At 48.2% G+C, this 24,441-nt stretch overlaps 2 protein-coding genes across 15 annotated transcripts in view; one reads left to right on the top strand and one right to left on the bottom strand.

Moving 5' to 3' along the window:
• Positions 1 to 3,873, bottom strand: part of dnah5l (dynein, axonemal, heavy chain 5 like) — a 32,014-nt gene extending 28,141 nt beyond the window's left edge. Inside the window, exons 1-9 of the mRNA XM_041066296.1 lie at positions 3,591 to 3,873; positions 2,927 to 3,030; positions 2,492 to 2,680; positions 2,345 to 2,419; positions 2,130 to 2,219; positions 1,533 to 1,604; positions 1,345 to 1,446; positions 888 to 1,074; positions 457 to 622 (exon numbers count right to left, since the gene is read on the bottom strand). Coding sequence (XP_040922230.1) covers positions 457 to 622; positions 888 to 1,074; positions 1,345 to 1,446; positions 1,533 to 1,604; positions 2,130 to 2,219; positions 2,345 to 2,419; positions 2,492 to 2,680; positions 2,927 to 3,030; positions 3,591 to 3,873 — 1,268 coding nt within the window. The remainder of the gene's footprint in view (positions 1 to 456; positions 623 to 887; positions 1,075 to 1,344; positions 1,447 to 1,532; positions 1,605 to 2,129; positions 2,220 to 2,344; positions 2,420 to 2,491; positions 2,681 to 2,926; positions 3,031 to 3,590) is intronic.
• Positions 1 to 24,441, top strand: part of sugct (succinyl-CoA:glutarate-CoA transferase) — a 52,662-nt gene that overhangs the window by 6,403 nt on the left and 21,818 nt on the right. For 3 of the 14 annotated variants that reach the window (XR_005896528.1, XR_005896529.1, XM_041065718.1), the window contains exons 1-12: positions 6,660 to 6,810; positions 7,516 to 7,564; positions 7,641 to 7,714; positions 7,849 to 7,934; positions 8,272 to 8,322; positions 8,459 to 8,579; positions 10,627 to 10,718; positions 10,879 to 11,022; positions 14,939 to 15,034; positions 18,142 to 18,213; positions 18,436 to 18,533; positions 19,373 to 19,475. Coding sequence is in view for 12 of the 14 variants with exons in the window: in XM_041065718.1 (XP_040921652.1) it covers positions 6,678 to 6,810; positions 7,516 to 7,564; positions 7,641 to 7,714; positions 7,849 to 7,934; positions 8,272 to 8,322; positions 8,459 to 8,579; positions 10,627 to 10,718; positions 10,879 to 11,022; positions 14,939 to 15,034; positions 18,142 to 18,213; positions 18,436 to 18,533; positions 19,373 to 19,475 (1,119 nt within the window). In the remaining 2 variants the exon portion in view is untranslated. Of the gene's footprint in view, positions 1 to 6,659; positions 7,174 to 7,217; positions 7,715 to 7,848; positions 7,935 to 8,271; positions 8,323 to 8,458; positions 8,580 to 10,626; positions 10,719 to 10,878; positions 11,023 to 14,938; positions 15,035 to 18,141; positions 18,214 to 18,435; positions 18,534 to 19,372; positions 19,476 to 24,441 lie in introns of those variants that run through there. The other 11 variants (XM_041065720.1, XM_041065721.1, XM_041065728.1 and 8 more) reach the window with 11 other exon arrangements.

Genomic DNA, 24,441 nt, shown 5'->3' with positions numbered 1-24,441 from the left:
TGACACACACACACACACACACACACCAGTTATACATTTTGAAATAAATTAGACAAAACATTAGATCATAGACTGGATTAGATGAGTTTAAACCACCACAGACTGAGATTAAGACTCTAAAGATTTCACGCAGATCTTAGACCAGATTAGTCTGGATAGAAAACGTGAAGACTTCTTAGGCTGTAGGAGACGTGGAAACGAGATGATTGGATGAGATGAGATTAAACTACATGATGGAAAATGTGAGTGAGAAGATTAGAGGAGACAACACTGATGACATGAGACAAACTGAGGTTACATGAGAACTAATGACACGAGATGAGACGAGATTAAAGGAAATAAAATCAAAATAAGACGAGTCAAAGAAGAAGAGATGAGATGAGAGGTAACTTTATTGATCAGTGGAGGAATATTTGATCGTGGTAAATCAAATCATGGAGCATTTCAAACATTTACCTGTTAAAGACGACCATGCGCCTCTTCCAGTGCTCCAGCTCAGCCGATGGTCCGACATCATAGGCCTCCTTTCTCATCTGCTCGCTCTCTGTCAGCACCTGCTTGATCTGATTGGTCCACACTGAGACCACGCCCTCCAGACACTCCACCAGCTCGCTGTTATTGGCTGAGAGCAAAAGCACAAGCTCTTTCTTTAACAGCTGTGGATCGGCCGTGCTAACAGCTGCAGCCTCCTGCTCTTCAGCAGCTCCTGACTCCAGGTGTCCCCTCATTGGTTTACTGAGATACTGAATCTGCCTTGTTTCATCTAAACCACTCTTGTGATATTTTGATGTGTTATTGCTTTATGACCACCTCCAGATTCACACCTGATTATTATGTAATCTTGTGACAGCTCTGGTTGAACACCCAGCAGAGGCGGACGTCCCTACCTGCAGCCGTGTAGTCTGCAGGGCTGCTCAGCTGGCTGATGGCATCAGGAAGGTCGACCTGCTGCAGCTGGAACCTTCTCTCCATGCTGAGTCTGGCCGAGCTCAGATTACTGACAAACTGATCCACTGAAGACAGAAAGGACTGGACGTCTGGACAGGACGCTCCCTCCTGCACAGAGCCCCACGTCTGGACACGGGATAAAGGGTGAGCAGTGAAAACACAGGTTAAGACGTTCAAATACAATCAGACCAAGTAAATGAAGGAGCTGAATCCTGAGCAGTGTCCTGACTTATTCTGTCCTCACAGCTTTAACCAACAGTCATCAACAGGACATGTACCGGCTGCCTCACCTGGTTTCTTCTGTCTTATTCAGAACTGTCTAACTTATCTGACATTGTTTGTTAGGAGGCAGCAGAGGGCTGCACGGCTTGTCAGCTGCTGGACGTCGGTGGGTACCTGCTGTGACCTGAGGGCCGGTAACATGATGTGAGCCAGCAGAGTTTCCAGACCGCTCAGGATGCTGCCGTCGCTGCAGTCCAGCATGCCGAAGTTCACCTCCTGTAAACATGCAGAGACGGAATCACACAGGTAGGACAGAGCTTCATCGCAGTGAGGTCTGTGAAGGACCGGGCCAAGTCACTGACCTGCTGTACGTTAGCCGTGGTAATGGCCTTGTCGGTGGTTCTCAGGAAGAACAGACACTTCCCCAGTAAAGGCTGGAAAAAAACACAAAGGGACTGTGTTTAGTTTCATGAGCAGAAGCAGGACGCAGGTGATCGGACACATCTCAGACCCAGGCTGGACACAGACGTCTCCCCAGGTTGAGGTTTACAGATGTTTTTAACCCAACAACAGTTTGTTTTGTTGTGTGTTGACTGTAGTATGATACTATGTAGTTTTAGCTCAAGCTCTTCCTGCTGTTTCTCATAGATACAGCAACTTGGAAATGGAGAGGCCGACCAGTCCACCTGGCCCGTGTCAGATTAGTCTGCATGAAGTGCTCAGGCTGTGCCACATGAGGTAAGATGAAGGTGTTTGTGTCACCTCGCTAACCACCATGCAACACACAGGATTTTCTTCCATAGCAACTCAACACAAATGGACCAGAGCGGTGATAATGTCTGAGACAGGACACGGTGCACACTGAGCAGGTGGTGCATTGTTCTCAGCTCACACTGAAACCAACACTGACGTCTACTGTGATCCCACTGTCCCGACACACACATCAGACCAGAGCCTACCTCAGAGCTCCCTGTGGTGAGGAAGAGTTTCCTCTGAGCCACAGCTGAGGCAGCGACGTCCACGAAGGAGGAATGGCTGGAGGACAGATTCTGTGGAGAAAGACATATAAAAGAGTCGGGGAGGAATGATGAGAAAAGGATGAGCTGGATAGATTAGAGAAAGACAGGACTTTATGAACAGGAAAGAGGACAAAGTAGATGTAGAGAAAAATTACCTGCTTCACATTCTGATAGAAGAAAATCAGCTTCTTGGATCCGTTCGCAGCAAAGAAATCGTCAATGAGACTGAACTGGAAGAATCAGACATGAAATTCAGATTTTTTCTGGTTTCCAGTTGAACTCTTTACGGACTCTGAAACTACCTTGTCATCAGAGATGAGGGCGTCCTCCACCTCCGTCTCCCCCAGGGTCCCGGCGTCCGCCAGTCTGCTGATCAAGTATTTGTGTCGGGCATCCAGCGTCCCTCGTCTCTCCTCCTTCACGGCCCTCGCCTGCTTCGCTATCTCTCTCCTCGCCTCATTGGACAGAAGCACCGTCCTTTTACCAGACACCTGTGCAGAGGAGTTTCCCAGGGTTATATCTCTGATCCTGGTGGTCAGAGCAAAGCTTTGGTTGTAACTGAATGACTGCGTCTGTCTGCTGTTTGCTGCTCAGCAGGTGGTGGATGGACTGTTTTTTTTTTTACATTCATCCCTACTGATAATTTAGATTTTTCTTTTTTTCATATCACTGTTTTGAATTTTAACTGCCTACGTCGCAGCGCCGCCTGTGGCCGGCTGCTGTTACTGCTAACTCACTGAGGTGCCAGCGGTCAGGGGCGGTGCGGCTGTCGGAGAAGACATGTGACTGACTGCTCTCAGGTCCTGACCTCCAATTCGCCGGTGACCTCCACCTGCGCCATCTAGGGGTCAGAGGTCAAAACAAAGAACAGAAACCGCTCGTTTAGAGGCCGATCACATGGTCACACCCTCTGTTGTCATTGGTTTATTATCCTTTATCCTTTTTCCATCGCCTATCAAACGTAAAGTCAGCTGCTGACAGTCACATCGCTGAGGTTGGCTTCAGCACCAAAGCCCCAGAACCTGAGCCACATGTGGGAGAGAGCAGGAAGCTGAAGGTGTCCTGTGATGATTCCTCATATGGTGCAGACACATTAGATCCAATCACAGGACGTGACTCATCATTACTGTGGTTAGCAGCAAGAACAGTAATAATACTAAGTACAGTAAAAGTCAAGTAGGAGTAAAATAGGTAAAAGCAGTAACAGTAACTCTCAGTGGTCAGCAGTATTACTCTTACTCATAGGATTGTATTGTTAAAGTTAAGTAGGATTAATTATTATTATTATTATTATTAGACTTAGACTAATTAGCAGTAGTTGCTGTCGTGGTAGAAGTAATATCTTTAGCATTAGGAGAACTAAGCCTATGAGTGAAATTAGCTCTCAGCTTCAGTTGGTACCTCTGCGGAGGTGAAGCTGAGGAGGTCTGAGTTTGGTGAAGCCTCTGTCTGCTCCTCCTCCCTCCTCCTTTTCCTCTCCCCCAGGGCCGCCCGGGTTCTCCAGCACAGGATCGAGGCTCTGTCCTGGGTCAGGCCGGACTCTCAGCCCTCCTGCCTGGAGGTCTGTATCCTGGGAAGGAGCAGAGCCGTTCAGCCCCGGATCAGAGCTGCCAGGCCGGGGAACGACGGACACCTGTCCCCTCGGTGAAACCTCAGCTGGAGTCTGAGAGTCTGGATCTGCCATCTGAGAGTCAAGACATTTTCAGCTGAGACATTTTCAGCATCCACTCATTTAAACAGTGACAGAACCTTTTAAAATGCACATACTCAGAGTCGGTCAGGTCCACCTGAGACGTCAGAGACGTGTCCACAAACCCTCCTGCTGAACAGCCTGAACTGCCCGAGTGCCTTTAAGCCACAGATCGAACTGCTGCAGCTGCTGTGTCGTTTGTCCTGCTGGACACTCAGCCTGAGGACGAGTCCGAGGTCGAGCAAGGCTCTGAGACAATGAGAGAGAGACGGAGAGAGAGCCAGAGTGGAACCAGGAAGTAAATCAAAACTGGCTCTGTGGAGGAAAAGTTTGACTGTTGCCATGGTAACCCTGGCAGGGAGGTGTGTGTGTGTGTGTTTATTAGTGACTTGGCAACTAAACACACAACAAAGCTGCCTCCTGCCACCAGGGGAGACAGTGTGTGTTGACCAGTGTAACCAGGACTCCCAGCAGTGGAGACGTAATAATTTAATAAATAACAAAGAATTTATTCTGCTTAAACTGAAATCCTACATTTACTGTGAATTCACCCGTCATAAAGTTTAACTGGAACTCTTCACATCAAATAAATCTCAACAGCTGTGCTTCCTACAAATAAGCACATCTGGATCTGATGAGGTTCTGAGAGGCTGCAGGCTGAAAGGGTTAAACCATCACTGCCTCAACAGGGGCGTCTGATCAGGAGGGACAGAGAGGACGTTCAGCCAATCACACTGCAGCATTTTACCTTTGTCTCACTTGTGTGGCTGAGGTCAGTGTGTTGTATATGAAGCTGTGTTGGTTCAGTGTTGGTTCAGGTTCAGGTGAGATGATGGGGAATGACCCAGGTGGAGTCAGAGCTCTAACGCTGGTTCAAACACTGGTCATATGAACTGTTTATATGAACCGTAACGTCAGGCTAGCTGCGCCTGCGCCGATTCAAGCACAGGTATAAAGTGGCCTAAACTGTGCTGCAGGTGTGTGACATGACACAGCAACAACACAACAAACTGATTGGTTGGTCTCTGAGTTCTGTTTCATGACGCAAAGTACCTGTGGAAAAATGGTGTGGCTCAGTTATCACGAGCCAATCACGAGCCAATCAGCGAGGCCGACGCACCTGGTAGTTGGAGGGGTGGGACTTAAAAGGCGCAGGTGTTGGCCGCGAGGCCGCTAGAAAGAGGTGGACAAGGAGAGACGCTGGTTGTGTGTTCAGTCAGATCTGTGGAATACTGTTGTTGATCAGGTGAAGACCTGAGACTGAGTCCCTGTGTAACCTGATCAAACCGGACGCCACATAGGCCATTTTCTGCTCACGCTCGCGCACACGGCCTCAGTGCGCGTGTCTGCATGGCAACGCTCACCTTGGACAGACGGTTTGGAAACGGCTTTCTGGAGTTTCTACGAAAAGTAAGTACACACAACATTTCAGTCAACGATTTCACATGAGCCCCAACGAGCGGCCCAACAACAGGGTACCGGAAACGGTCACAATTTACGGTGCCACAGTGCGCTCGTGCCACCTGGGGTTATGTTTTAAGGTGGGGCTCACCTGGTTCTGTAGTAAATATTCCTTCAGTCTTGGTGGTTTTACCATAGACTGTATAAAACAGTCAGCTAATCAGCTAGGCTAACAAGCTAAGCGGCAGCTACACGCACATCCACCACATGAACCCGAGTCCGACCCGACTAGCTCGACCCCGTACAACTGCAATGCGGTAGAAATAAAAATGATAATAATAATAATATTATATTAAATGTAATAATATATTAAAATGTAATAATATTTACCGGCTTTCACCGCTGCCTCCATCCACTATCCACCTACAGTTACAGCCGCACACAAACAGCAGCAGCCGCTGACTGACGGAGCTGCTCTGTCCATGCAATGTCGGACTTTTTAAACAGAAAAATGAGACCAAATAAAATTGTAGCCTCGTATTCACACAATAAACGGACTCTGAGAGCACGGAACACACCGCAGCAGCGTTCCTAACATTAGCTGCTCCGGTCCTCTATCTGTATCAGCAGCGACCAGAGACCGGCAATGAAGTCATAAGCTAGCGGCTAAATATGCTAATACATGCTAATTAGCGCAAACATCCAGGTAAATGTCCACCATGGCATAATTAATTTTGTCCGCCTGACCGCTCCCTTGAGCTCGCTCGCTCTCTCTCTCCCTCCCCTGCCCCCTTGCCCCCCTTTCCTCCCCCCATCGTCGATTTTGTTGACTATTTGCTTGTCGATTTTGATAAGTCAGACCTTGCTTTCAGCTTTCAGTTTGGATAGTTGAGGTTAGGTCAGGGCATGCAATATGTTTCAGTGTGTCCTCACAACTGAAATAAGACAAGAATGTGTGTGTCATAGGTCAGCTGTATATGGAAGTGATTACTGTTGAGGTAAAATGGTAGAGTGTGAGCAAGGAGGCATCTACAGCCGCCATGTTGGTGTGCCTGTCGTCTCTTAAATGAATAATATCTTATATTTGTGTATATTGAAGAATCTTCCAGTATTGTATATTTTCAAACAGAATGAGAGAAGTTCAAACAGACACAGCAGCTGTGGAATCAGAGTTTTATTGTGCAGCAGATGGAACAGGATGAGATGATGAGTGTTTTCAGCGGGGATTTATCCTTCAGAGAACTGAAGCTCAGCTCGGTGTCTCCTGTGTGATGGTAAATCATAACATGAGGGTAACTGGGCAGAAGTTACCGCGACTTAATAACTCCTGACTTTTACTTTGGAAAGCGGAACCCGGAAGTGTCGCTGCTGCACCTTGACGCTAACAGGTGGGAAAGATGTCGGCTTCTGTCGGAGTGCTGCAGAGCCGCGTGTCGTCTCTCTGTCCGCCCGGTTTCACCTCACTGCTCCGGAGGAAGCGTCCGGGGACATGTCCCGCCGGCAGACGGTGGATGTCGCGCACGGGACCAGGTACTTCGCTGGAGCTGAGGTTAGCTGGCTAATGTTAGCATCTCCGTTAGTCTGCTGCGGGACCGGACCCGCTCACAGGATCCAGGTACCGACACCGGACAGCCGCCTGGTTCAGACCGGGTCCAGGCCTGGTTCTGACTCAGTGAACAGTCTCACCGAGGCGGCGGGACCGGCCGTACAAACTTTAATCAGCGGCGTAGGTCAAAGTCTAACCCAGGTGTGTCAAGGTAGCGTTAAAGTCTCAGCTCCGGATGTTTCTGTGACCGAGTGGAAAACGTTTGATCCGGTAAATAAAAGCATCGAACTGACGTTAACACGCGTCTGTGTTCAAACGTTAATTATCCAAACAAATATCGAACAGCAGTGATTTAATCTCTGTGTCCGAGTCTGAACATTTACTGACCGAGAAAACTCATAAACACGTGTTAATAACTAACGCGAGAACCAACCTTTTACTGTATAAAACACGTGACTCTGGTCACATGTTTGTTCCATTTCACAGCTGATCTGAGTCATTTTTTCTGTTTAAGACGTTTTAAATGAACGACACCAAACATTTCTCCTGTGTGAGGGTTAGCTGCTGAGCTCCGTGAGCTGCTACCTGACAGCAGGTGCTCTGTGTCCAGCTGCATGTCACTGCTGCAGGAGCTCGTCTGTGTCTCAGTGGACGGATGGCTCATCACCGTCTGCATCTCATTTCCACAGGAGAGAACCTTCGACCACTGGAGGGCGTCAGAGTGTTGGACCTGACAAGGTGATCCTGACTTTCCCTCTGTGCCCCGGGACCAGAGGTGACACTGTGAGGTCTAAATGTTTTTAAATGTTTGCAGAGTTCTCGCCGGTCCCTTCGCCACCATGATCCTGGGCGACCTGGGAGCTGAGGTCATCAAAGTGGAGAGACCAGGTGAGTCTGCGTCTGTGGCTCGGATGTTTGTTTGTTTGTTTTCTACCTGACTCTCTCTGCTCGTGGTGTTTCTGAGTGAGAGCGACGAGTCGTGGGATGTGTGACAGTCGGTGTGTTGGTGGTTTGTTGGACAGGTGCAGGTGATGACACCAGGGCCTGGGGTCCCCCGTTCGTCGGCTCAGAGAGCGCCTATTTCCTCAGCGTCAACAGAAACAAAAAGGTACGTCTGTGTTTGTGTGTCTGAGGATTCCAGCTGAACCCCGCTAACCAGTGTAATGAAGCAGAGACATGTACCAGCGGCTCTGTCACTGTCCCTTCTATGCATCGGCAAACCTGGAAAGAGGACGGGGACAGCGTGAATGTGTCCTGCGTATTTTCACGGTGTGCTATGATTGGGTGGTTTGCAGTGGTGGGTTGCGGCTTCATGGAAGGAGGGAAATCAGTTTAAAAAGTGATGCTCGATTTAGAAAGTGGGCAGAAATAATGTCAGATAGATGTGATTCACAGTGAAGGTGGAGAGCAGCAGGTAAACCTGTGGGTGTGGCTCTGATTTTCAGAGTATTGCTGTGGACCTGAAACATCCCAGAGGAGCAGAGATCATCCAGGAGGTACGAACGTTTCCAGTCCATTTTACTGCAGATCCACTGATCCAGGAGTCTGGGTCTGATTATCATGGTTACGGATTGAACCTTGACCCTCCTCTGTCTCACCAACACGTTGTGTGTGTGTGTGTGTGTGTCTCAGCTGACAGGAGTGTGTGACGTGCTGGTGGAAAACTACCTGCCGGGGAAACTGGATCAGATGGGTTTGGGATACGAGCAGCTGAGCGGAGTGAACCCACGGCTCATCTACTGCTCCATATCAGGTACGAACAGCCTGAGCCACCGACACCACGGAGGCTTTTAACCTGTGAGGTGTTTAAAACTCTCTTCTCTCACTCGGTCTCTGCTCTGCCAGCTGCTGTCTGGGACTCGTTTAACGGCTCGTTACAGTTAACGGGCGGCGGCGTGCTCTCCTCGGCAGGAAGTGACTCCGCTGACATGGCTGCTGTGGCGGCTGGATAATGTGCCACAGCTGCACACAGTCACTCAGAGACAGGGGAAAGCTGCTGGTTGAGTAACAGGCAGCGTTCAGCAGAAACAGGGCGACTCACACCGGATTGGACTCGTGTGAGAGGAAGGCGGGAACAGGTTCTGTCAGAATGGAATCACAGTCGGCGCTGACGCGGCGTCTAACAGCCGTCAGTGTTTGGTCATTCCTCAGGACTGAGGCTGAGAGTTTTCTGTCACTGCTGAGGAGGCGATGAAGTCCGTCACACGCTGTGGTGCATTCAAGGACTCTAAAGTCTCAGAATGCTTACCTGCTCCTTTGCAGTATTCTCAGTCCTGTACTCATTAGACTTTGGGAGCTGTAAGAAAACACGTCCAGTGTGTCCCACCGTCAGCGCTGCAGTTCTCAGACTGACCACCAGATGTCACAGGACTCCACAGTAAAGACAGACTCTGCTGCACAGAGACACACTGAGGCCTCTGTGATCTGCAGTCTGTTTCCTCCACAGTCTGATCTTTACCTTTGTCTCTTCTTTCTAATCTCATCCCTCCATCACCTCTGTTCACTTCAGTTTGCTCTGTCAGTGTGAATGATGACAAACAAACGGTCAGCATGAGTCAGCAGTGAGAGCTGATGGGTCTGGACCAGAACAAAGGCACATCAGGACCAGTCTGAGTGAAGTGGGTGTGAGTGAGTGTTCCTCTGATCCGCTGTGAGAAAGGTGTGGAGGGAGCAGGTTTATTTTATGATGTGAAATGTTTGTAGGTGGATTTTAAAAACAATGGAACCAGTAAAGTCTCAGTCAAATGTAAATGAAGGATCTTTAACTGAAATGTTAAAACCCGAGGTTTAATCTATGATAAAATCTCTAATCGCAGATCAATCAAAAAAGGAATTTTAGATGAATGGAACATGTTTTTTTTTTTTAAACTATCTCTCACTCGTCCTTCTCTCTGTCCTGTCTCCATCACTCTCTCCTGTCTCTAGTCTTTCTTCTTCTCACTTCCCCTTGTGTCTTTTCTCCCCTGTTCTCTCTCTGCTCAGCTTTATCACTCCCACGTTTTTGCCCCCCCTCCTCCCCCCACCCTTTAGGAAAAAACTACATTACCCAGGAGGCCTCATTAAGCAGCAGCAGCTGGATGCAGTGGGCAGATTTACAGCCTGGTTTCATCCTGAGCTGGCTGAAACTGAGCGGGACGCTGCGTAGACTGATCCTGATTCTCCAAATTTGTGACTCCAGCTTTCGTGTCGGTGTCAGGGTGGAGCGATCACCTGCTGATCGCTGATGAACTGATGAAGACGCTTGTTGAACCATGTTTGTTTACAGTTCCATGTTCAGTCAAACTTATCCAGACGCTGAATCATGTGTTCATCGCTCATCTGGGTGGAAACGTGACAGCTGCTGGTGTGGATGGACTCAGACTGTACTGTTTGCTCTGTCCTTCGATTGTCCAGCCTCTGCTTCACGTCTCAGTGTGATGGACAGAGCAGGGAGCTGTCCTCAGGGTCAGAGGCTGTCCTGTCCTCATCCTGTCCCTGAGCTGGTTATTGTTCTAAAAGCTTTTATGGGAATGGTTTCTGTTGATATGAAATGAAGCCAGTCTGGACTCTTTGGGAAATCAATCTGCTTGTTGAGTCAGAGCGACAGACTCAACAAGCAGCTGGGATGTGGTTTTCCTGGAAGAGGAGCCGCTGAAAGGCCGGCGGTTTGATTCCCCACTGTGTTTCCTCTCAGGTCAGAGAGAAACCAGCCCACTGGCACAGAGGCAGTAATCTGTGTGTGTGTGTGTGTGTGTGTGTGTGTGTGTGTGTGTGTGTGTGTGTGTGTGTGTGTGTGTGTGTGTGTGTGTGTGTGTGTGCAGGTTATGGACAGACCGGTCCTCAGTCTCAGAGTCCGGGCTACGACTCCATCGCCTCTGCAGTGTCCGGGATGATGCACATCACCGGGTCAGAGGTCAGACCGTCCGATCCCTCTGCCACACCGTGTGTGTGACAGTGTGTGAGATCAGTTTGTGTGTCAGCATTTAAAACACAAACACACACGAGCAGTCGAGCAGCAGGTCTGCTCCTGCTCTCCACCCTCACCTCCCATGATGCAGTGTTTCTGTTGGCAGGACGGCGAGCCCGTGCGTCCGGGTGTCGCTATGACAGACCTGGCGACGGGGCTGTACGCACACGGAGCTGTCATGGCCGCCCTGCTGCAGAGACACAAGACAGGGAGAGGAGTTCACATTGACTGCAACCTGCTGTCCTCACAGGTAAGAGTGTGTGTGTGTGTGTGTGTGGGGGGGGCTTTGTGAATCAGACCTGTTGTTGTTGTTGTTGTTGTTGTTGTGGTTGTTGTTACAGGTGTATGTGCTAGTTCACAGTGTTGTGTTCAGGCTCGGCTGGTAAATTGCACCGCTGCCTGTCTGGTTCCTTCCAGATCAGCGGGGTGTTTTTGACGGGACGGATCAGCAGACGCGTCTCTGCAGCTCCGTGATGTTTTAGTGTCTGCGTCTCTTTGAACCTGAGCTAATAACGAATCCTGAGAACTTGCAGGAATTTAAACAAACCGTTGATTTATTCTGAAAAGTCTGAACAGATTAAACAAAGTGATCAATATTTCTCTGAATGTTTTCACTGTTTAAACAAGTCCAACCGTACGTAACCCTAAAACCGTCCGGGCCTCGGAGACGGATGGGATCACACGCCGTTCTGGACTCTGAAGTATTCGAGGCACTAAGGGTGCGTTTGATTTGTCGTGTCAGGACGTGCTGCTTGTGTGACAGTGTTGCTTTTAAAAAGTTGTTTTATGTTTTATATATTCTCATTTTTCAGTTCAGCTCATTTCAAACCTTTATCGTCCTCCAGAGAAAAATCTACTTTACAGACTGGGTTCAGAATAAAAACAGAAAAAGGAAAAGTTTCTGAGGAACGTTGGACATTTGTGGACCATTAATGTAACAGAAGCTGAAGATGTTTTTCGTCTTCAGAAGACGAGACAAAGCTCTTTGATCTTATGCTTCTCCGCCTCGTCGTCCTCGCTCTGACAGTGATACCTGTATGATCCGTGTGTTTTCTACATCTTCTGACTTTTTTCTCTCGTGTTCCACTTCCCACCTGCTGGCCGTGGAAGTTATTGAGTCCCTGGATGATTTGATGTCATAGTTTCCTCCATAGATGCGTTTTTTATGGCCACATCAACGTAGCGTATGAAGATAGAGCTAAAATAAAATCTCAGGAGAAGACGGAGAGAAAAAAAAGCACAAAGCAAAAAGTGAAATTCAGGCTGTGATTGGTTTTGGAGGCAGCGAGGTCTCGATCTCTGCGGTCGACTCCCACGGCTGCTACACATAAAATACCCACAATCCACCTCTCCCCCCTCCTCCTCCCTCCCCATATCCCACGGTGCATTCCTGTATGAAGTGCTGCGACCACAGGCACGCCGGCCACAGAGCGGTTCGACCGGGAGGGAGACGAACAATGAGAGCACACAGCCGCAGTGGATCTGAATCCATGTGGACGGGTTTAAGCTGAGTTTGGTTTGCTTGTCAGGGGAAATTTAATCATTACAAACCAATCACAGTTCACAGCTGTAGCTCCACAAGCTGCCTGCAGGTCCCGAAGAAGCTTTAAATATCAGGAGAAGCTCCACACCAAAGGCACAAAAGTCATAAGTCTTAAGTTCAGCTTGAGACGCCTCTAAATGGCTGTGGTTTGTCGAGGAAATGGTTCGGTCGTGCAGAAAAATACCGACTTTCTGAAGAGAAACACTTCGAACCAGCCCTGAGGGGAAGGTTTTCCTGAGACGCTGTTACTGCGGAGAAAAGATGGTCCTCAGCCACCAGGCCTTTGGTACCAGGGTTCACGTAAAGCAGAACCGGTGTTTTCCAGCTCATTTCCTGGAAACTTTCCTCAGAATTTCTGAAACATAATCAGGTTTTTAGCGGCGAGTTATTAGATATTTCCAAGGAAGGCCTCACGTTAAATGTTCATTAACGTGTTGGATTAATATTAGTGTGAATCCAGTGTGTGCGTGTGTGTGTGTGCGTGTGCGTGTGCGTGTGCGTGTGTGTGTGTCCTCCGTCAGGCTCAGGGTTAAACAGGCTTTCTGCTGTTTGTACCTGCCCACATGTAAAAGTCTCAGTTTATTCTTGTGGACAGCGTGGACAGGCTCCTGCTCAGTTTGTGGACGCTGCTTCTCTCCACTCGAGACACTTCTCACAGATTTAGCCTCAGATCCTGTGGTAATGGATCTGTCTCTGCCTGTGGTTGGAGGGAAACTGGTGTGAGCCGTCACAGCTGATGTCTCCTCCTGTGGACTGATGCTCGTGTCTTTGTGATGGTGATTCGGAGTCAGAGCTCTGTCACATGTAGTGTCCCTGTCCTTCAGTGGGACCAGCGTCTCTCAGCATTAGCTGTATGCGTCCCGTCCAGCCTGTAGTTAGGGTGAGAGGCTGGGTCCTGTTGTGGGTTTGAGAGTTTAAACAGAGAATAATGTCAGCCTCCACACAGAGCAGTGATTGACAGCACCACCCGTCTGAGTGTCAGTCTGTCTCTGCTCCGTCATGTCAGCGGCGCTGTGAAGCGTCGGGACCACCTCAGATCCACAGATCCTCTGTCGTTTCCTGCCTTCTGATCCTTCGTGTTCCGTTCTGTCGTCGGCCACAGGCTGAGAATCTGCCACCAGAGCAGGAACTTCCTGTATCGTTTTCAACCCCAAAATTAGCTTTTAAACGTTGGATCAAAGTCGGAGGAACGTCGGAGGAACGTTGGCGTCTTCAGTTCCTGCTGTGCAGAATTTTTCGACTCATCACAGAACGTGTACAGTAACAGCAACAGCAGCTTTTCAGTTCAGTGTGTTGTAGTTTAAACACTGTGATGGTTTAACACTGGGATGGTTTAACACTGGGATGGTTTAACTCTGGGATGGTTTAACTCTGGGATGGTTTAACACTGGGATGGTTTAACACTGGGATGGTTTAACACTGGGATGGTTTAACACTGGGATGGTTTAACACTGGGATGGTTTAACTCTGGGATGGTTTTACACTGGGATGGTTTAACACTGGGATGGTTTAACTCTGGGATGGTTTTACACTGGGATGGTTTAACACTGGGATGGTTTAACACTGGGATGGTTTAACTCTGGGATGGTTTAACTCTGGGATGGTTTAACTCTGGGATGGTTTAACACTGGGATGGTTTAACACTGGGATGGTTTAACTCTGGGATGGTTTAACTCTGGGATGGTTTAACTCTGGGATGGTTTAACTCTGGGATGGTTTAACACTGGGATGGTTTAACACTGGGATGGTTTAACACTGGGATGGTTTAACTCTGGGATGGTTTAACTCTGGGATGGTTTAACACTGGGATGGTTTAACACTGGGATGGTTTAACTCTGGGATGGTTTAACTCTGGGATGGTTTAACACTGGGATGGTTTAACACTGGGATGGTTTAACACTGGGATGAAACCTTTCAGAAGAGTTTTCTAACTGCGTCTCAGGTCAGATTAAACGGGACACTTTGACTTTCCCGTACAGGTGGTGTGTGTGTGAACTTTAGTTACAGACATGAAGGTGTGAACAGCCCGACTGTGACAGCTGTTTAATGATCTGATGTTCATGCATCCACATCCTGTTCATGACGCTTCATGTAGCGCCATCAGCAGGTCAAACTCTGGACGTGTGTGTGGTCTGTGGAGAGTCGGGTTTAATTTAAAAACCAGCAGACGAACTGTAGAAGAAGATATTGATGAAGTATGTTCTCAGAGTACCACAGCATCACACTGTAAGGAGAACACGGTGTATGTTCCTGCCACCGAGCTGTGGGTGGAACAAAGGATGGGGATCCACTCAGAACGAGGCTCAAGGCCGATGTGTTCGCCAAGAGTCTTGAAAATCCAGCCGCAGGTTTTCAGCTGCCTGTAAATCCGGCGAGGCCTCGGGGCTGAAGGTGAGCCGCTGGCTGTTCTCCAGTGGTTTCTGCGGCTGCAGCGTCAGGAGGAAGCGACGAGTGAGCGCCGACCTCCAACAGCAGCGGGAAGGAATGAGCCTGACGACAGCTCAGATTTAACACTGGTCCACCTCTCTCTCCCTCTCTCTCCCTCTCTCTCCCTCTCTCTCCCTCTGTCTCTCTCTCCCTCTGTCTCTCCCTCTCTCTGTCTCTCTCTCTCTCTCTCTCTCAGGTGTCCTGTCTCAGCCATATTGCTGCTAACTACCTGAATGCAGGGAAGGAGGCGAGACGCTGGGGGACGGCCCACGAGAGCATCGTACCTTACCAGGTAACACCCTGAACACTCAGCTGTCCCTCATTCTGTCCCTTTGTCCTTTTTAAAACGGGACACACATGGAAAGGGGTTTATGTCAAATCAAGGAGAAATGATTGTGGGTTGTTGTGCGTATGAGCTGAGCTGAAGTTCCTTCACGCTGGTGAATGATGAACGTGGTTAGAGGTGACGAGCTCTGAACTGAAACACTCGGCTGTTCGAGAGCTGAGGAACGTTTTGGGAAAAGTCCTGAGAGTTGACGTCGTTTAGGGCAACAAGAGAAAAGGAGGCGCCGGGAGTCACATTCAGATACACAATTATAAAACAATTAGAGACAATTAGTGTCAGTGTGAATGTTGAAATGTTGCTGTGTTGCACTGTTTCCTGTATGGAAGTCATTTCCTGTTCCCTCTCTGTGTTTTCCCTTTTTATCTCCTCATATATTTCCTGCAGCCATCGCTCTCTGTCTGCCAACCACACACACATCACACCATTTTATGTGTCAGACAAACGACAAATGAAACACAACCATGTCCCACTTTCTGTACCGTCTATTTTTAGTTTCCTTCTTCTGAAAATAAAATAGAAAATGTTAGTTCAGTTCTGCTTCGTTCCTGTTTTTCTTTTCCTGATCACATTTTTATGTTTATTAAAAACACAAGAGGCTGAAGTAGAAGTGCATTTCACTTTTCCCTCTGCTTCTCTGCGGTGTCGTTAAAACTGGAATTATTTACTCTGCGCGGCACAAAAATTCAAAGCACTCAGGGGCGTTGGCTGGATACAGCATTTCACAATAAGAGCACAGGAATCAACAGTGAAGATGTGGAGTGAACACAAACTGCTCAGGAACAGACTGAGTCAGAGCAGCTGCTGAACATGGTGGAGACCAAACACGGAGCTAAAAGAGAGAACTGGACTGAGAGACCTCAGGTGGACTCAGAGTCCTCAGGTGGACTGAGAGACCTCAGGTGGACTCAGAGACCAGATGTTAGGGAAGAGGGTCGTTCAACACGACGACTTAAAAGGTGATAGCATGTTAATGCTAGTTGTGTTTTCTACTTGTGTAAACTAGAAGCAAGTGTAGGTTTAGTGAGTCCGGGTAATTTGCAACTGGGAACTGGATCCAAAGTGGAAGAATGAGGCTTGTTCTTCTTCGTCCATCGTTTCTTCCTCCTGTCCTTCCTTAGCTCCTTATATATCTGATGTTTAAGTCAAACTCATTTTCATAAAGTGAATTCTACAAATTCAGTGAATTGAAAGTAAAAGAGGTTTTTTACTTTGAGAGTTTTCAGTCTGTTTCACATTACAGCATCTGAGCCTGAGGGAGCTGAGACGTTACTGTGTTATTATGGAGGTTCATGACTCACATGTGGACATGCACATTAAACCATCACACACTCACACACACACACACACTTAGATAAACTGTCAGCTCCTCCTGATGTTTCCCTCCATCTGCTCGGCGTGAACGCGGCGGCGGCGGCTTGATTCTTGTGGTCGTCGCCTCTCACCAGCCTGAGCTTTATTGTCCGACGCTCAGATTTAATCCTCGTGTGAACCGCCTTACCCACAATGCCGCGCTCATCCCCTCTGGGCGCCAGAGATGAAAGCGGAGCAGACGGGTTTGCTCGACATCATGAGAGTTGAAACAGCAGAATTATTGGTGTTTTGCGGTTGTGGCTTTCCGAGGAAGATATCAGAGCTGAAGAAATCATCCGTCCCCGCCGACGCTTTTCGAGTTCACATCTGATTTCTGAGACAGGTCAATTCACATCTCCCAGAACCGAGACGTCCACCGTGTCACAGAGGAGAACCACGAGGGAAGACTGAGACGTGCTGGAGGGACGTCAGTGCAGGACGGAAGGACAGCGCTTAAAAACTGAAACTGTGTGACCCCAACATCACATAGTAAACTGAGCAGCACAGAGGAAAAAGGCTGTAAATGAATTTACCCACAGTTCACAACTGTTTCCCTGAAAACGCAGAGACTCAACCTGACAGGAAATGTGCCGCAAAACTAAAAGTTGGAGCTAAAAGAGGCTGAAAAGCTGAGAGGAGCTGCACATGGAGGAGGAGCTTCAGCTCTTTGGTTCTGTTAGAGCTCCGTGCTGTTTGGATTTGATCTGAAGCCAGCAGGGGGAAGAAGTCGCCCCGCTGCGACCCGACCGCTCCGCCTGCCCTCACTGATGGGCTGGTTGAGGTTTTGGGGGCGAATGTCCCGGTGTAGTCCCCCTGTGGACCGCATTACCCACAACTCCCTGAGGCTGGGGATGAAAGAGGCGGCGGTCAGAGCTGAGCACTGAGTGCAGTGTGACTAAAGGGTTAGTGGTCTGAATGCACACACACACACGCACAGCAGTGGGATGTGGTTACGTGTGTGTGTGTTGTGATGTATGACAGCAGTTGTCCTCCTTTCATGTGGCAGTGAGTTTTTATTACAAGCAATCGTGAGAGACAAAGAGGAAGAGGAGGAGAAAGTAAAGACAGAGGAAGGAGACAATTAGGGAGGAAAAAAGAAAGATGACAGGAGGGAGGAAATGAAAGAAGAAGAAGAAGAATTGGTCCTCCAGCAGCAGCTGGCCTTTTAAACACGTTCCCTCAGGCGCACTTCAGCTTATTAAAGTTCTCATCAGGGAAAATGCAGACGAACTTCCATCGTCTCGCCTCAGCACACTGAACCTTCGGGTTTATTAGATTAAATTTCATATCCACCTGCTGCGAAGGATCAACTTAATAAAAATGATTTGATTCCCAAAGTCAACAGCATAAAGTCAGCATCTCTGCTGACGCAGCACAGGTCGGCGTGCAGGTGACGATGGTGGAGTTTCATTAAACCGCTGCAGAGGAAGAGGAGCTGGTCATGGAAACATGATGGGAATGTGACGGGTCTGTTAGCTTCATGTGTTCATGTGAGGAAGGTTCCTCATGTGTCCTCAAACCACAGTGAGGATAATAACGTAATGTGTCACTGTTTGTTTGTGTTTTTGTTTATTGGATGAGATGTTCCCAAATATGGAAATCTGTAGCAGGAATTGTGTTCTTCTCTGGACCTGGCTCCAGATTTTTCTGTGAGGGGATGAAACGTGTTTGACGTTCAATGTCTCCGTCTCGTCTCGTTTCAGGGCTTCAAAACCAAAGATGGACACATCGTCGTAGCTGCAGGCAACGACAAACAGTTTGTCAAAGTGTGTCAGGTGTGTAACAGGTGTGTCAGGTTACACAAACACACACATCGTTAAAGCACTTACATGTCATGATCAGCATTTACCCCAGGAAGGGGCAGATGCTGAGGACACATGATCAATGATCAAATCATATTGTCATGTGTTACACACACATCTACACACACAGCTACACAATTTCCACGTTTTCCAGATTTTAAAACATCAAACGCTTTTGTCTGTGTTTCTGTGCAGGTTTTGGAGCTGATGCAGCTCATGGAGGAACCACAGTACAAGACCAACAAGCTGAGGGTCCAGAACCGCACACAGCTGCTGCACACACTGTCTCAGAGGTACACACACACACACACACTGTCACAGAGGTACACACACACACTGTCACAGAGGTACACACACACACACACACACACTGTCACAGAGGTACACACACACACACACACACACACACACACAGTCTCAGAGGTACACACACACACACACACACAGTCTCAGAGGTACACACACACACACACACACACACAGTCTCAGAGGTACACACACACACACACAGTCTCAGAGGTACACACACACTGTCACAGAGGTACACACACACACACACACACAGTCACAGAGGTATACACACACAGTCACAGAGGTATACACACACACTCACACACACACACACACAGTCACAGAGGTACACACACACTGTCACAGAGGTACACACACACACACAGTCTCAGAGGTACACACACACACACACAGTCACAGAGGTACACACACACACACACAGTCTCAGAGGTACACACACACACAGTCTCAGAGGTACACTCACACACACACACACACACACAGTCTCAGAGGTACACACACACTGTCACAGAGGTACACACACACACACAGTCTCAGAGGTACACACACACACAGTCTCAGAGGTACACACACACACACACAGTCACAGAGGTATACACACACACTCACACACACACACACAGTCACAGAGGTACACACACACACACACAGTCTCAGAGGTACACACACACACAGTCTCAGAGGTACACACACACACTGTCTCAGAGGTACACACACACCCACCTGACCTGAGGTCTGTTACTCTGCGTTGTGTCGTCTTGTCTCTTCCTTCCTGTTTCCTGTTTTTCGTTTCACTGTCCTGAACATTTCTGTCCATCAGGTTTCTGCAGGAGAAGACAGCTGATTGGCTGAGGAGGTTCGAGGGTTCAGGGGTTCCTGTTGGACCAATTAACAGCATCCAGGAAGTCTTCTCTGAGCCGCAGGTAAGTCAGCCACACACACACAGAGTTCATGACTCTGTGAGCAGATGAGAGTCACCTGAACGCATCGTTAAACTGCTGCGTTTCTGAAGTGTCCTCGTGGACTCGACCACACAGCTGTGGTCTCCTGGTGAGAGGACGCTGTACGAGCACCTGAAGTGGACCCAGAGCATCTGCTGTGTGTGTGTGTGTTTGTGTGTGTGTGTGTGTGTGTGTGTGTGTGTGTGTGTGTGTGTGTGTGTGTGTGTGTGTCATGGCTGCTCATCAGACTGTCCCTCCATATGGATTAAAAACACATTAGTCACTGCTCACAGATTACACAACTCAGCATGTTAGAATAACACACTGCTCCAGGCCTCATTACTGCATGTGTGTGTGTGTGTGTGTGTTGAGAACAAAGCAACAGGACATATGGTGTGTGTGTGTGTGTGTGTGTGTGTGTGTGTGTGTAGAATAAAGGTGAATCACGTAGTGAGCCTCTCTCTTTCTTTCTCTTCCTCTTTTTCTCTGTACAGTAAAAACAAACACGCTGATTAGCGGCCGAGCTAATCAGCCAGTTATCTGTCTTTATCCAATCAAATGTGAGAATCAGTCGGCTCCCTCCCACCCTCGTCCTGCAGGCCGTGTCCTCAGGTCCACCTCCTCCCAGTCACTTTGCAGACTTTAGCTGTGCATGTTCCTCATGTAGGTCACGTGACTCCAGTCCGTCCTCTGTCTCTGCCGTCCCTGAATGTCCTGCATCTCTGTGACTTTCAACAAGTTTTATATGAATGTGTGTTTGTATGTTTTGAGGACAACAGCTCCCGTCACCACCTGGCACGGCACTGTCATATAAAAGCTATGACTCAGTGTGTGTGTGTGTGTGTCAGACCAGCCCATCTGCCTCTATAAGCCTGCTGCACCACAGTAGCTTGTACTGAACTCTACAAGAAGCAAATAGGAATCACACTGGGTTTATCTTTAAACTTGGACGTCACAGGTTTGAGACCCAAAACAGCAGAAGACGCTGGAAAATGCAAAGAATGACAGTGTTTTTGTGCAGCTCCGTGAACTTTGGCTGGAGGATTAAGTTTTAAATAAAGTTTTATAGAAGTGAACTGGAACAAAACCTTTGTTAATGGACTAAAACATGTAAAACCAGCAGCATGTCCCTTCAGCTGCGTGCTGTAAGTGTGTGTGTGTGTGTGTGTGTGTGTGTATGATGATGATGATGATGATGTGGAGCTGCAGGTTTCTTCCACACAGCAGCTCTGCAGAGAAGCTGTTGCTAATCAGGACGGTAGGAAGTTACTGCTCCAAAGCTGAAATCTGGAAATCATTTAGAAAAAAGCCAAACTCCCTCTCCCTCTCTCCCTCTCTCCCTCTCCCTCTTTCTCTCTCTCCCTCTCTCTCTCTCCCTCTCCCTCTCTCTCTCTCTCTCCCTCTCCCTCCCTCCCTCTCTCTCTCTCCCTCTCCCTCTCCCCCTCTCTCTGCTGTCAGTGTCTCTGCCATTTTATTTTTCTTAGTTTCAGTTACAGGAGCTGCTGGTTCCCACAGTGTTTTCCTTACTTTAAATTCTCTTTTCCTTCAGTGATTTCTGGTTTCTGTTTACTCTGCAGTGCCTGATATTCACTGTCCAGCATATTCTTTGTGTCAGACTGATCCAATGAAAGGAAGAAGAGTCTGTGGCATGTACTTTATTCTAATGTTCCCACAATGCAATGTGCTGCGTTTCTTTTCTTCAGCTTCGTTTTCTCTTGCGTCTCGTTCGCACTCTTACATTTTCACATCCTGACGTTCTCACGGTCATTTTTACCTTTTTACGGTTTCCTGTGCCTCTGCCCTCTCGTTGCTCGCTCTGTGTTTCTCTCCCAGGAGTTCAGCAGTAACCGACCTTGTTTTTACGGCTACAAACCCTCCGTCCATGTATCTGTCATGTCGCCTGGGCGACGGCCAGATGCTGCAGAAAGTATCCAGCTGAACATGGCTTTAATATCCTGACTACTGGAGGTGCGCTTGATTTATCCCAGCTGAAACATAAACAGCCTCTGAAGTGGATACCTAACATGTACGATCAGATAAATCAGCCACTGCTGAGGCTCAAACCACCCACTTCTGGCAGCACTAGTGCCTTGCTCGGTACTGAGCTAAACAGGGAATTGAACTCTGAAACGTGGCATTTGCTTTAACAGAAAATTAAACTGTACATTTTCATGTCTGTGTTTTACTTTTGCTCCTAGTGACCTCAACAGGGACTCAGTTAATTGAACCCCCAACCTTTGCAGTGCTGGGGACTTGCTCCCATCACTGCCTTGCTCAAGGGCATTTGTCCTGAACCTAGAAAGGATCTGTCAGTGCAGGTGTTGGGCCTAACGCTCTTGCCATGGGGGTGTTGGTTCTGTTTTCTGTGGATTCAAACCTGTGGCCCTGGTCGTGTTAGTTGGAAGCAGAAAACTGAACTGGGGTTTTGCAGTGCCGGTGCCTTGCTCTTAGTTGGACTCAGGAAATTGAACTTCGAACCTTTTTTGTACTCGCTGCTGCCACGGCAGTGACATGAGTCACAGTATCAGTGCTTCGCTCTCAGAAAATTAACACCCAAATCTTCAAGTGACTTGCTCTTTGATGCTGGAAGTGTTAGCCACTCTCTCTTGGGAATTGAACCTGTAATCCTGGTAAGTGTGGGTGCCTTGCTCTCACCATGGGTAACCCCCCCCCCCCCCCCCCCCCGTTCCTGACCTTATTCTTTGAAATGCAGCTGTTTTTTCATCTTTAAAGCACTTTGTCACTTTGTTTGGACACACGTTCTACAGAGTACCTTTATTACTGTCTGGAAATTGTCAAATAAAACAGAAACAGTAGAAATTATGCTGCAGAAGACGTCACTTTTCCAGCAAACTCCCACTCCCAGGTCACCAGGACCGCACACTGTCTCCTGGAAAGCAAACAAGCCTCCAGTCGCATTCCTGGGAAACACTCCCTCCACACGGACGGGACTGAAGGTCAGATGGAAGGACTGAAGGTGCGAGGACAGACAAGAAGCTTCCTCCGAGGTCGCTGGGATCACACCCTCAGTATCTGCGTGTAAAGGTGTTAGAAAGATAAAATGCGGCACTTTAACAACTGATTTTTCTGTATTTATCAGGCGTGACAGTATTTCTGACCCTGTGAAATGGATGGAGGGATGGATCCCATCATGGAAAGGTTCAGCTACTCTGGAGTCATCTTTTAAAATCTTGAAGGCCTTCTGTACCTTATATGATGTAGTTTTCCCCAGAGATCCACATTCAGAGACGTCCAGGGGAGCGATCCGTCTGCCCTGAGTGGATGGATGGGTGAATGTGAGACATGGGGAGCGGTGGAAAGTCTTTGTCTCTCTGAATATAGTCTTAGGGATTCTTGATGACATTAGTATTATAAAGCAGTGAAGCCAGTTCAGGTCAGCTGCTCAGTGGTTTGGTGCACGGTTTGTCTTTTTGTAAATTAGATCACATGACATCAGTCCACAGCAGGTCGGGTCCACGGATCATCCATCATCCACCTCACATCTCACTCTGTTTCTCTGTGTTTGCGACTCACAGACTAAACAACTTCATGACAGGTGGAAAACAAACCTCACTTTGTGCCGTGACGTAACAGTAAGCAGATAAGTGGCTAGATGTTGGCGTTATGTCCTGCCACGTCCTGTCCTGTCACGTTACACGATGACAAGAAGAATTTCTTTCTGCAGCCGCCATTTTGAAACTAACATTCAACAATCATACAGGGAGAAATCCATCAGAGACAAAGAATAACAAAGACGTTTCTACAGCCACTGGAGCAGGACTGACACCAGGAGTTGATGGATGGTCACACTTTTTTTTTGACTCTTTGACAGACTGGCGTCTTTCTCAGCAGACACTGAATAATGCTGGGGGATTGTTTCAGGACAGGCTGGATTTACAGTCATGTTGACAGACTGGAGGCTTCCTCCAGGTCACGTTGACCTAACTGTGTCTGTTCCCCGATCACCCAGATAAGCCACAGGCTGACAGCTAAACGCAGCTCGGGGGAAATATATTTCTGCTCCGTATGAGCGGTGGGCTGCATGGACGAACGTGGAGGTGTCGGGAGGATTGATGACTGACTTTAACTCCAGAATGAAGTTTTCACCATTAGAGGAAGAAAAAATGATTGGCAGTGTCATAGTTATAGTAAAGCTTATATAGTTGCACGTTCATTGACTTGGTTTGAGAGTCATCACACAGTCAGTATTTTACTTGTGTGTCTGGAGGACAAAGCTGAGATGGATGAGACGTATGAATCAAACATCCTTTGCTTCCTTTGCTTTGGTTGGCCCTGCGTCCTGACTGTGTTCAGTCTGTAGAATCTGTGGTTCAATGGTTAAACCTTTAGATTTGGTGTGAGAGTCCGAGCTTTAGATGGTTAAATCACCAACAGCGGTGAGAAGTGTGGGATTATCTGGTGCATGTCACTCACCCAGTCAGCTGGTTACGACCTAACCACGGGCAAAGCTCAGAGTCTGCAACAACCATCAGGTCAGAGATTTAGGAGGTGGCTGTGCAGCTCTTCATTCACTCATTCATCAGCAGCCTCAGCCAACAGACAGTGATGGTCAGCAAAGCTTTGTGTGTCCTCTCTGGGTTTTTCGGGTGGATTGGAGGAAGCCCACCCAGCGTCTTCCTCTGCTGCGAAAAAACATTTCTCTACCAAATAAATCGTCTTCGTCTGTCAAACGAGGACGCTCTCTGTTATCAGAGGGAGTGCTGACTCAGCAGGGAGAGCTTCTCATAGCTCTCACACATGTAGGTAAAAGCTGTGGAACTTCCTGTTGCACAGATACACTGAGGACAGAAGCCACTGAGGACAGAAGCCACTGAGGACAGTGTGACTCTGCTGTGGAGGAACTCAGGCAGGATTTTCTGTTTCTGTGTATTTATGGTTTAATGGTTGCCTTCTGTGACTGAGCTCTTTGAAATGCAGTTAGCTTGGG

The sequence above is a fragment of the Toxotes jaculatrix genome, chromosome 20, assembly GCF_017976425.1.
Source record: "Toxotes jaculatrix isolate fToxJac2 chromosome 20, fToxJac2.pri, whole genome shotgun sequence".
Lineage (NCBI taxonomy): Eukaryota > Metazoa > Chordata > Actinopteri > Toxotidae > Toxotes > Toxotes jaculatrix.
The sequence above is the reverse complement of the archived record's forward strand: the minus strand, read 5'-3'. Positions and strand labels throughout refer to the sequence as shown.